The sequence below is a fragment of the Centruroides vittatus genome, unplaced genomic scaffold (assembly GCF_030686945.1).
Source record: "Centruroides vittatus isolate TY-2023 unplaced genomic scaffold, ASM3068694v2 contig_460, whole genome shotgun sequence".
Taxonomy (NCBI): Eukaryota; Metazoa; Arthropoda; class Arachnida; order Scorpiones; family Buthidae; genus Centruroides; species Centruroides vittatus.
This window is the reverse complement of record NW_027122256.1, coordinates 1,185,324-1,198,698: the sequence shown is the minus strand read 5'-3', so window position 1 is coordinate 1,198,698 and position 13,375 is coordinate 1,185,324. Positions and strand designations below refer to the sequence as shown.

The window sequence follows — 13,375 nt, the reverse complement described above, 5'->3', positions numbered from 1 at the left end:
CTCAAACACAAGGTATGCCAACAGAGAAACAAGAAATGGCTGAACCAGTAATTACTCAAACACAAGGTATGCCAACAGAGAAACAAGAAATGGCTGAACCAGTAATTACTCAAACACAAGGTATGCCAACTGAGAAACAAGAAATGGCTGAACCAGTAATTACTCAGACACAAGGAACACCAACAGAGAAACAAGAAATGGCTGAACCAGTAATTACTCAAACGCAAGGTATACCAACTGAGAAACAAGAAATGGCCGAACCAGTAATTACTCAAACACAAGGTATGCCAACAGAGAAACAAGAAATGGCTGAACCAGTAATTACTCAAACGCAAGATATGCCAACTGAGAAACAAGAAATGGCTGAACCAATAATTATTCAGACACAAGGAACACCAACAGAAAATCAAGAAATGGCTGAACCAGTAATTACTCAAACACAAGGTATGCCAACTGAGAAACAAGAAATGGCTGAACCAGTAATTACTCAGACACAAGGTATGCCGACAGAAAAACAAGAAATGGCTGAACCAGTAATTACTCAGAACACAAGGTATGCCGACAGAGAAACAAGAAATGGCTGAACCAGTAATTACTCAGACACAAGGTATGCCAACTGAGAAACAAGAAATGGCTGAACCAGTAATTACTCAGACACAAGGAACACCAACAGAAAATCAAGAAATGGCTGAACCAGTAATTACTCAGACACAAGGTATGCCGACAGAAAAACAAGAAATGGCTGAACCAGTAATTACTCAGACACAAAGTATGCCAACTGAGAAACAAGAAATGGCTGAACCAATAATTACTCAGACACAAGGAACACCAACAGAAAATCAAGAAATGGCTGAACCAGTAATTACTCAAACACAAGGTATGCCAACTGAGAAACAAGAAATGGCTGAACCAGTAATTACTCAAACACAAGGTATGCCGACAGAAAAACAAGAAATGGCTGAACCAGTTATTACTCAGACACAAGGTATGCCGACAGAGAAACAAGAAATGGCTGAATCAGTAATTACCCAGACACAAGGAATGCCAACAGAAATCAAGAAATGGCTGAACCAGTAATTACTCAAACACAAGGTATGCCGACAGAAAAACAAGAAATGGCTGAACCAGTTATTACTCAGACACAAAATATGCCGACAGAGAAACAAGAAATGGCTGAATCAGTAATTACTCACACACAAGAAATGCCAACTGAGAAACAAGAAATGGCTGAACCAGTTATTACTCAAACACAAGGAACACCAACAGAGAATCAAGAAATGGCTGAACCAGTAATTACTCAGACACAAGGAACACCAACAGAGAAACAAGAAATGGCTGAACCAGTAATTACTCAAACACAAGGTATGCCAACTGAGAAACAAGAAATGGCTGAACCAGTAATTACTCAAACACAAGGTATGCCAACAGAGAAACAAGAAATGGCTGAACCAGTAATTACTCAGAACACAAGGAACACCAACAGAGAAACAAGAAATGGCTGAACCAGTAATTACTCAAACACAAGGTATGCCAACTGAGAAACAAGAAATGGCTGAACCAGTAATTACTCAAACACAAGGAATGCCAACTGAGAAACAAGAAATGGCTGAACCAGTTATTACTCAAACACAAGGAACACCAACAGAGAAACAAGAAATGGCTGAACCAGTAATTACTCAGACCCAAGGAACACCAACAGAAAATCAAGAAATGGCTGAACCTGCAATTACTCAAACACAAGGTATGCCAACTGAGAAACAAGAAATGGCTGAACCAATAATTACTCAGACACAAGGAACACCAACAGAGAAACAAGAAATGGCTGAACCAGTAATTACTCAAACGCAAGATATGCCAACTGAGAAACAAGAAATGGCTGAACCAATAATTATTCAGACACAAGGAACACCAACAGAAAATCAAGAAATGGCTGAACCAGTAATTACTCAAACACAAGGTATGCCAACTGAGGAACAAGAAATGACTGAACCAGTTATTACTCAGACACAAGGAACACCAACAGAGAAACAAGAAATGGCTGAACCAGTTATTACTCAGACACAAGGAACACCAACAGAGAAACAAGAAATGGCTGAACCCGTAATTACTCAAACGCAAGGTATACCAACTGAGAAACAAGAAATGGCCGAACCAGTAATTACTCAAACACAAGGTATGCCAACAGAGAAACAAGAAATGGCTGAACCAGTAATTACTCAAACACAAGGTATGCCAACAGAGAAACAAGAAATGGCTGAACCAGTAATTACTCAGACACAAGGAACGCCAACAGAGAAACAAGAAATGGCTGAACCAGTTATTACTCAGACACAAGGAACACCAACAGAGAAACAAGAAATGGCTGAACCCGTAATTACTCAAACGCAAGGTATACCAACAGAGAAACAAGAAATAGCTGAACCAGTAATTAGTCAGACACAAGGAACGCCAACAGAGAAACAAGAAATGGCTGAACCAGTTATTACTCAGAAACAAGGAACACCAACAGAGAAACAAGAAATGGCTGAACCCGTAATTAGTCAGACACAAGGAACGCCAACAGAAAAAGTAACAATGGCAGAACGAGGAGTTACTGAGAGATCTGGAATACAGACAGAGAAAGAAGAAATGGTTGAAACAATGACATCAATGAAGACAGAAAGTTCAACAGAAGGTATAGAATTCGCAGAGTCTGTAATCACTCAATTGGCAGGAAATGATAGCGGATATTCGGAGAATACAAGGTATGTAGCAGTTGTCGCTAATAATAAAGAATATAAAACTAAAAGGATGTTTCCAGAAAGGAGTAACAATTCTAAAGCAAATTACATTATTAATGAAGATACTTATTTGGTTTTAAAAAATAGCATGGACAGTCTCTCATATTTTATAAGTAGACTGTTAAGATTTCCTACTTTAAAATTTAATAAAAGATCAGTACTTTTAAATACATATAATGCCACGTGGAATAAAATCATACCTTTAAAATCAACATTTAATAGAACATCACTGCTATCAAGTGCATATAATACAACGTCGAATAAGATTATGCCTTTAAAATCAAAGAAGCAAATAAACTAATAACTAATTTAAAAAGTTTTTTGACTAAAATAAGTCCGAGTATAAAGGTTATAAAGAGACAGTACATCAAATAATCTTTGTTTATCAATTAATATAAATAACAAAACATCTACGTTAACAACGAAAAATAATTCAAATCAGTTTCGAAAACATATTTATTTATTTATTATTTTAAAAAGTTTTTAAAAAATTCTTTACAAAAAATTTTTAAGTTATTTCAATGAAATAATCATTGAAATAATTTAAACATTTTTCACTCTTTATTGAAATAATTTTCAATAAAATCGGCTCAATGTTCGTAATCTTCAAAATACTGAAGCAAGACACAATCGGCATCTGTAAATTTTATGTACGCATGTAATATTTTCTCGTGAATGGCGAAACTTAACTACTTAATGTGATGGAGTTTATTATTAGAAATGATATAATTATGTTTTAAAATCCTATTGAACAACTATTCTAGATGAATGTTGTTTTTCTATAAAACAGCCTTAAATGTTAATGAGGTTTATTAATCTGGTAAATTAATAATACAATTAATAAATTGAATGATTGATTTCTCCTTACCACATCAGTATTGGGCTGCAATTTCAAAAAATTGTAAACCGTCGGCTGTCTGCCTTCCTTAATTTGGAGAACGGTGTCAGAGAGATGAAAGTCAAAGCAGATACGAATAGCACAGTGTAAAGAAGCCCCGATTAACTATATACAAACTTTCGCTTTTGGCCGGAAGTCGTGTTATTTCAATTCAAATTTTCTCTTGAACTGAGTTAAATGCATGACCAGGATGACTTTGCTGTTAACAGGAAAAGTATGATGTACGCGGGCAAGGCATTACTAAACAAGCGTATTGTGACGAAAAATTGCAGCCTGGCTTGGGACGACGTCACAATAAATAATTGTTCATTAATAATATAGAATATTGGAAGCACTATATTTATTTCATCATTAATTTATATACCAGCATTTTAAAGTTAAATTATTTATTTTAAGAATTTTATATAAACACTATTTAGAATGGTCGTGGATAAGCGACTACTGTTTAATAATTTATATCCAAGTTTTGTTATACAGTAGAGCGTCGATAACTGGAACCAATTGGGGACTGGGGTCGTTTCAAGTAGTGATTTTTTCCAATTTCCGATTATGTACGAAAAAATATATTAACCTGTCCGATGTTCAAATTTTTCTTTGTTGCGTATCGCTTCCTGTTGAATTTTTCTCCGTTGCGTGTCGCTTCGTGTTGAATTTTCGTCGATTTTAAGCCTAACGAAAATTTTTATAATAATAATCGAGGCTATCGTATCGTTAAAAATTATTTCTTTATTTTGTACAAACAAAATAAATATATTGAAGAATATAAAAAACATGAAAATTATACTTTAGAAGTAAATTTAGTATCAAAAACGTTCGATTCAGCACGACACAGTCCGACTGAAAATCGTTCCAGTTTCCGGCCATTTCAATTACCGACGTTCCAATTTTCGACGCTCTACTGTACTTAAATAATATAAAAATTAATAATGAAAGTTTTTATTAAACTTTATAAATTTATTTGAATGTATTTTAAACGTGTGTATGGTTTACAGTGTCTTAAATGCGTCATTTCTCAGATCTATGTAATAAGATTCTAATGTAAAAACATCCTGTAATTACATATCTGCTTTCAATGTAATAGAATATATTTTGTAAATAAAATCTAGAACATAATAAAGATATAGTTATTAATTTAAAGTTATTATTTGTTTTTAGAATAAAAATGAATTAATATAATACACTGCATAACCATTAGCCTAATTACGGTAAGCATTAGCCTAATTACGATTTTGAATCTTTCTGGTGTTTATGAAAGTAATAGATATTTTATACTAAAATATGAAATTTTGCTAATTAAAGGATTATCTTAGAAACAAAGCTTCCTCTTAATTAAAATGTTAACAAACAAATAAATTCTATCTGTTGTGTTTCATGCACTGAAAATAATCTTTTTGTTTATATTATAATGACCGCGATTGTACAGGGTGTCCATAAAGTCTGTGTGAAATTTTAAAAAAAATTATAACTTTATTAGTATTTGTGATAGATAAATTATGTAGAATGTATTGGAAATAAGAAAATCTATACATATTTTTTTATTGTTTAATTTTAGCCAAGTTCAATAGACACAGTTTACTTTTTCTTCAGTTAAAACCACGAGTCACACGTAATTCTAAAAAAAAGTATTTTTAAAATTTCAAAAAATTGTTAAATTATTGTGTTGAAAAGTTACTAAATAATTTTACTTGAGACTAAATACATTAAGCTTTCTAATACGTTTTACAGATTTTTTCAATCACGAATACTAATAAAGTTATAAATTTTTTAAATTGCAAACGGACTTTACGGACACTCTGTATAAACAAAAAGTAGTATAATTTTAAAGATTATTCATTTTTTAAAATGTTTTACTTTTCATTTTACAATTTATTTATTAATTTAAGAATTTCGTATTCATCGCTCCTTAAATGCATTGTATATACAGTTGCCAGTCAACAGTCGACAGAAACATTTAAATGTCGATAAAATAGTTTAAAATACCAAATAAACAAAATTATATTTTAATTGAAAAAATATTATATAAAATTATTTTTAATGTTCAGTTAGTATACTTATAATGATAAAACGATTTTTCCATTGTAATTATGAAAGCTTTTTATCATTCACAGATGGTGTCATATATCATCGTGAATCAAATTTTCAAATGCCATTCCAAGTAAAAAATACTTGTTCGCGCTAAGTGAACTGTCGTTTCGAGTTTTAAAAATTGATTTTTCAAGATGAGTTTTTGTCTTATTTTTCTCGAAAAAAAAAACAAAAACAAAAACTACGTTTACGCAATTGTACATTTAAGAAAACCTGACTTTAGGTGAATGAATTCAAAAATTTGTTAACTCATGATGATGATAGTTGTTCAGCTCGTTTCAGCATTTGCCGATCATCATTTACAGTTAAATACGATGGAATTAAAACACAAGACACACCGATTACGAGAAGCATGAAAAAAGAAGTGAATCACTTCAATTTACCTTTCCTCTTCTTCCAGTCATCACGTTGGCGGGCGAAGTCACTTTCCAAATGTGGCAACTCTATAATCTATATAAATAAAACTTTAATGATCAGTATATTTGGATGCTTTTGCCAAATCACGGGAAAACGCCTGAACATATTTTAACCAAACTTAATATTTTGAATCTGTCGATTCGGGAGGAGGTTTAAACATAATGTACTGTACGTATGATCCCAAAATCTACTTTATATAAATTAAACTGTAACAGACTTCTGTTTGTTTATTTCTCTGTTTGCAAGATGGAGACACGAATTAGCAGCTGCCCGTCAAGGGATTGTCTATTTGTTCTGTTGAAGTATAGTACGCAGACTGGTTTTTTCAACCTCCAATGGTGCATAAAAAAAAGACAAGTGTAAATGACAAAATGAATTTATTACCAAAAGTTAGCTACAAACATGGTTACTTTTCGGTAATCACCGTGAAGATTGATGAGGAAAGAGGTGGAAGTCTTCACACATTAAAAAGTTCCAAGCTGGGTGGAAGTCTGAAAGGTGGAAATCTTCATCACCTTTAAACACCCAGCGTATAGCCCCGATTTAGCGCTGTGCGACTTCCACATCTTTCCTGAACAGGAAAAGTGTCATTAGTCTCGAACCTCGAGACTAATGACGATCTTCAAAACAACGTTAGGGCCCATCTCAAGTCATTGGCGGAAATATTCTATGAAGAGGGTACGGAAAAGCTCGTCCACAGATATGACAAATTCATCAATCTTCAAGGTGATTATGTCGAAAAGTAACCATGTTTGTAGCTAACGTTTGGTAATAAATTCATTGTTATTTACACTTGTCTTTGTTTTATAAACCATTGGAGCTTGAAAAAAACCATCCTTGTAATATGATTGGCGGACGGATGGCCGAGCGGTCAAGGTTGAACCTACCGCTCTGGGAGACCCGGGATCGAATCCGAACGGGTTGAAAAATTCCCAGGAATTTTTCGGCGATCCGTTCGGATATGTTGGGCCCCGTCCTTCACCACTCGGCCGCCCCATTGTGGGCCTGGCTGAACCTATAATGCGCTTGCTAAAAGAGGCCCTCTTAGTGCCCATAGGGCGGAGAGTTAAAAAAATAGTATTATGATTGGAGAACTGATATTAAAAAGTAATTAGTAAGAAATTAGCAAATCATGCGAGAAGTTGGAAAAAGTGATGCCACTGCGCTAGATGGCACTACACATATGCATGCATACATATTTTTCGAAGTGTTTCGTGTTGCATTCGTGGTTATTAGGCCTAATTATATTGCTATAAATTTTATTTATATTATATATATATATATATATTTACTAACAACATACAAACATTATGCTTTTTATATATAGAATATATACTATATATCTATATATATAAAAAGCATAAATGTTTGTATGTTTGTTAGGTAAATACTTTATTCTGCTCAACGTATCCGCACCAAAATTGTCATGAATATTCTTCGACACTTAGAAAAAATACTATTGGAGTCCCTATCCCAATCATCCCAACGCCACCTCTTAAGCCGGAGCAATTTTTTGTGTTATGCAGTTTTATTATTGTAAATATTCAGGTCAATAAATGTACTGTACATTTTCGTTACTAAGACCACTGTTTTTATCACCCCCTTCCACCCCTTCAAAAACCCAAGCAACACCGAGCACACGCAGCTAGTCCTCTATAAATGTCCTGTCGTCATAAAATTTTAATGTCCTGCAGGTAATCACTTGATTTGTGTGTAGTGGCCAACAGTAGCAGATCCAGAACTCAAAAATTAAAAATACAGTATTTGAATAATTAATAAGGACCTTTTAACATGAACACTACAATTATATTGCGGGTGGTCCGATAAACCATATTTGTCATTGTAAATGTTTTTAAAAACAACGTTTTTACGTTCCAACAAATAAATTTTTTTTTTCTGTCAATGGAAAGGGCTAAATCCATGTAGCCCCGTTGGATCCGACTGTGTATATAGTCTATTTTACTGTACTATCGAATAATCAGTAAGTGGAGTATATTCACTAGTCGCGTTAGTTTCACTTCCCAGACAGTATGTGGTCTATGTCTATCTAAAAAGATGCAAACATCCTTGCTCCAGAATTTCTGAATACCAACAGAACGGACTGCATAAAAATAAATAAGTATAGTAATTCATGATATCTTTTTAAATATGTAATTGTTTTTCTTGTGTGTGTTCATTATCTGCGAGAAATCTTCTATTAGAAAACTGACCAATGAAAGATTTCACTAAATCTCAACAAACATTATAGTTAAGAGCCCTGTAGGTATGATTTATCGAAAGATTATTTTAAGAAAGATTTATAAGGATCTATCTATAGTGCTCCCTTATGCAAACTATTGGTCTAAAATACTGTCAACACGACTCATTTAAATGGATTACTCTACTATCCAATGCTCTATTTAATAAGTCCCGTAATGTTTTACATTATCGGATACTCCTGTTAATAGAGCACTGGAAAAAGTCGGAAACGTGTTCTTAAGCGGATTTGACTGCATTCACTATATAAGCCAAAATTGCATTATATCTACATATTCTCTTGTATTGCATATTATACACAATACTGCATTGTTAATCTATAAAATACACCTGCGATAGCAATGTTACTTATTTGTTGATCATGCGGGATTTGCATAGGTGATATCATTGTGATAAAATCCACCTTCCTTCAATTTTGAAATATGAACATCCGTCATCACGATTTTATTTTTCAAACAAGTCTTTTAAATCTACCAAAAATATAATTTAGGTAGATGGCGTGGACTGTGGGGATTTAATATATAATTACTGTTATTCTTATAGTTTAGTTCATTTAATCTAAATGTTTCTATAAGCGAATGAAACGGGATCTAATTAATCTGTATTTATATCTTTCTTTCTTTTAAACTTTTACAGCCAGTTTAGTGCCACTTTGAGCCTACCCAATATATTTAAAAAGTTGGCCAATGGGACTTACCAAAGGACGAAATAATATCTTAATACTAAAGTGTCTTCATATTTCGTCCTTGTTAAACACGAAAGGTGCTTAAGTTTTACGGTGGAGCCGACTTTTTATCCGTCTCAATAAGCAAAACGTTATAAAAATTTCCTTTTGGTGACGTAACAATCATAAAAATGTACATTAATAAAAAAGGTGGACGGCCGGATGACGGTAACAGCATACCGCTCTCAGACCCGGATCGAAATTTTACGGTGGGGTTTCATGTCCCACCACCTAGTCGACCCCACAATGGGCTTGCGCTGAAAAAAGCCCTTAGTGCCCACAGGGCAAAGTTTTAAAAAATCTGAAGCTCCCTTAAATTACTTAACATCAGTTTTTTTCATTTCATATTATTTAATTTATGAATGTCCATCGTGAGTCTAAACTTTTGAGATATTTAATTTAGAGTTGCGTACTTATTTAAACGCATGTTTACTATTTCAAAATATTTTAATAAAAAACTAATACATTTGTTGCATTTTATATTTTATGTACTGTACATATATATAACAAAAACAGTAAAAATATTAATATAGCATGCATAAACAAAAACCAAGAACAAGAGATATCCAGAAATGTTTATTCCCACATGACAAATTTACAATGAAATCAGAGGAAAGATTTTTCAGCATGGGTCAACAATCGTCCAGCATTTAAAACAAGGTATATAAATAAATTTAACTATCTTCACTGTGATTTATTTATTACTCATGAAAGATAAAGCAATCAAATTCGCTGTTGCTTTATTCATACAAGTAATTACAGAAACAGATGAATACAAATGTAGATGAAACAAAGTGCATGAAAGAGGAGAGGAGTACATTAATGCTACACAGTTGAGAATATCCAATCACAGTAGTGCTGAGTCAATTCTTGCAAATCTGTGGGAACGTGGGAAAGACCAATTCACATTTTAACTGATTGCTGTACACTTTCATGCTGGCAAAGTTTCTGTATACTTAATATACAAGATCAAAATATTAACAACTGTAATATTTCTTCTTTGACGAAATGGAATGGTTATTGACTAGAACCGCAAGAAATTGCATCCTGGCTTCTAGTATTTTTTCATGCGAGGTTCTCACATAAATTTATGAAATTCACATTCATATCAATATACAGTGGAAAATGTTAATCCAACTTGAAATTTCAAACCAAGGCACTAAACCAAAGAATAGAAGACTTCTGTAAGTAAAACAATATCATGTGAACATATATTTGTTTATTCTTAAATAATTATATACTATTTTTGTGGAAAGATTTTTCTTTATTAGATGAATAATATTACTATATGCAAACAAAGAAATAAAATATTAGAAAAGCAAATCGATATTATATTTATTTTAGTAAAAATGCCCATTAATTGCTTTTTATTCAAAGAAAAAATTTACTCCATTTTTAGTGTAAACAATTAATGAAATATTAAAAATAAATGGTTATATATATTCATCCATTATTATATCTGATTAGGAATGTAGTTACTGTATTTACTCGCATGTAAAACGAGGATTTTATTCATTTATTACAGCTTTAAATTTCTAGGTCATTCTATATGCGCCAGCGAAAGATTCTTTGCGTTTTTGCAAATAATTTTTGTGAACCGGGTATTCACATTTTTTCCCGATGCTTACCCTCTTGTATTTAAAAACAAAAGTATTTTATCTGGGTCGTTTGAATCGTTTTTGTATATTGTCAGGAGTAAAGATGAATAGCAATAGGAAAAGCAAAGCTTTTGAATTGAATTCCAGATTGAAATTCTAAAATCACACGGGAGCCCGATATAAGTTTTAATCTATATCCATGTGAAAATAGATGATTATTCGGAAATCAGAATTTAGAGAAACTCATAAGTAATCAACGGAGAGTGGATTCGACTGTTAAGAATTGGCAAAAAAAAGGTTCTGGATTGCCTAGCTTTACATGAACAAATTATGTTGTCGATTCTACAAGATTTTTCCTTAAAGTTTAAAATGCCAGTAATTTTTGCGGGACAATGTGTGCATTTAAGTGCATTTGATATTTTACTTGTGATTAGACGAAATAAAATTAGAATTGTATTAATAAATCTAGTTTTTATTTTGATGCTTAAAGTCACACCTCCTCCTATATTCCAGGTCGTCTTATATGGGAGTAAATACAGTAATTAACTTTTGTCTGTGCATTTTTATGCATTGACAAAAGCTATTTATGATATTGAATGTCATCACTGAATAAAAGGCAATTTTTTTTATTAATATAAGAGACCAACTCGTTTTTGATTCATAGATGGTCAAGCAGCATAGATGAGGAATGTAGAATGACATCTAAATCAGAGGGCACCAAACTTTTCTGACTGTCAACACCTTTAAGGTTTCCTCGAGCTTTTAATCGATCCCGCTCACGAAAGTCAATACAGTATTTTCTTAATTAGAAACATTTTCAATCAATCTTCATTCATCATCAGCTGGCATTTAAAATTAAAACAAGTAGATAATGAATCCAGAAATGTTTTTAAACTGACTTATAAGTATTGGTATCATTAATTATTGAATAACATTATGTAAGTTTTCATATTTTGTGACTTATATTGATATTTATAATGAAAAAGAAAAACATTATTTCATATTACAAAATCTGTCTTTTTAGAAAAGGAAAATTAGCTGAATGATTGAAAGCAAAGTTAATTTTTTTCCTAATACCACTTCTCATAAAACTATTAATTATGAACTGTAAAACAGCAATTAGCAATTACGAATAGAAAGTAATTTACTTAACATTTAGTAATATCTTACAGTTTACCATACTTCTATTCTCTTGGATTTTAAATATGTTTTAAGAAATTTTGCAAAACTATTATACTATTACATTACAGTGAATTATTGTTCATAAGACAAATATAAGTACTGTATTTTATTTTTTTAGATTAAACAAAACTTTTTCATTAAGGAAAACAGTTGATTAATGAAGTTTTTGTTATTTAATATTTTTAATTAAATCACCCATCACATATGATTATAGTTTCTCAAGATTTCTGATACTTATGAATGCATTTCTACTTCAATTTTTTTCCCTTTTAATATATATTTTCTTCATAAATAATCTACTAATGTTCTCTTAAAATTTAGCTGTAATGGTTGAGGCAGTTAAGATGTCAGCCTATGCTTAAAGGTCCAGGATCAAATATGGACTATCAATGCTGGAAATTTTTTATTAGATACATTCTGGACACATTGGACTCTGTTTCTCATCACCCAGGTGCTTCCATTGTGGTCCTGGACAAACTCGCAATGGGTATAGAAAAAAAAAGTCCTCTTACTACTCAGAGAGGAAAAAGTAAAATCTTAGCTGGAGTCGACTTATATTGATGACCATCAGATTATTTAGAATATAAGTTTTAATTAATTTACTAAAATTCTTAACTATGTTATATAAATTCTATTATTTTTAAACTTACCTTGTTATTTGCAAATTATATTATTAAGATTTTAGCCTGAACAGTTTGCCTCTCTCTTTTTGATCTCCTTATACATCACAATCTTTTAGTCAAAAATATTTTGTGCACCAAACACTTCTGTTTATTCAAATTTATGTTGCAGAACCTTAGTTATTTCTTATATTTACAGCCAAATACTCTTGAAAACAAGTCTTTATCCAGGCACTGCTGATATGATACTTTTTACAGAGCACTATAATCATAATTTCAATATATTTGACATCACTAACTATACCAAATGTAACATAACTTACTATTTTATCCACATCAAATCTGATGTTCAATGTCACTACTTAACAATTAATAAAATGTCAATATTGCTAATCATAGCAAGGAACAAAAAGCTAAGATCCATAATGTTTGCTCAGTCAGTTAATATTATCATTCAGTATTATTGTTTCATCTTGGACACCTTGCAATATCTTTAAGGAAGATGCATCACATCTTTGTTTCATGGGAAAGGGAGGAACATGTAGCTGCAAGATTTTTTCAGAATCACAAATTGTATAGAAAATTGAAGGCTGAATGTGGATTCCAAAAGTTGATACCTCAAATCACATATTGTTTCCAGATGAAAACAAAGGAAATGCTCCAAACTGACTATTGATAGGTGTTTTTGGAGATGCACAGAGATAAATAAAATCTTCTGATTGTAAATGTGAACAATTAAAGGTTGGTTCTGATAAACTTCTATGAATTTTTGGTAGAGATTGAACTAATGATTCTAATGAAGCCAAAATCTGTGA

The 13,375-nt window shown here is 32.0% G+C and overlaps 2 protein-coding genes across 2 annotated transcripts in view; one reads left to right on the top strand and one right to left on the bottom strand.

Moving 5' to 3' along the window:
* The first annotated feature begins 1,548 nt into the window (after positions 1 to 1,548).
* On the top strand, positions 1,549 to 12,501 carry LOC136977545 (uncharacterized). Its single transcript, XM_067273043.1, has 2 exons — positions 1,549 to 2,744; positions 12,351 to 12,501. Exons 1-2 carry the CDS (start codon positions 1,549 to 1,551, stop codon positions 12,499 to 12,501), a joined length of 1,347 nt encoding a protein of 448 aa, XP_067129144.1.
* The window catches only part of LOC136977524 (serine/threonine-protein kinase A-Raf-like), a 118,255-nt gene continuing 114,603 nt past the window's right edge, over positions 9,724 to 13,375 (bottom strand). Inside the window, 2 exon segments of the mRNA XM_067273018.1 lie at positions 9,724 to 10,342; positions 12,591 to 13,369. Coding sequence (XP_067129119.1) covers positions 13,184 to 13,369 — 186 coding nt within the window. The 3' untranslated portion in view covers positions 9,724 to 10,342; positions 12,591 to 13,183.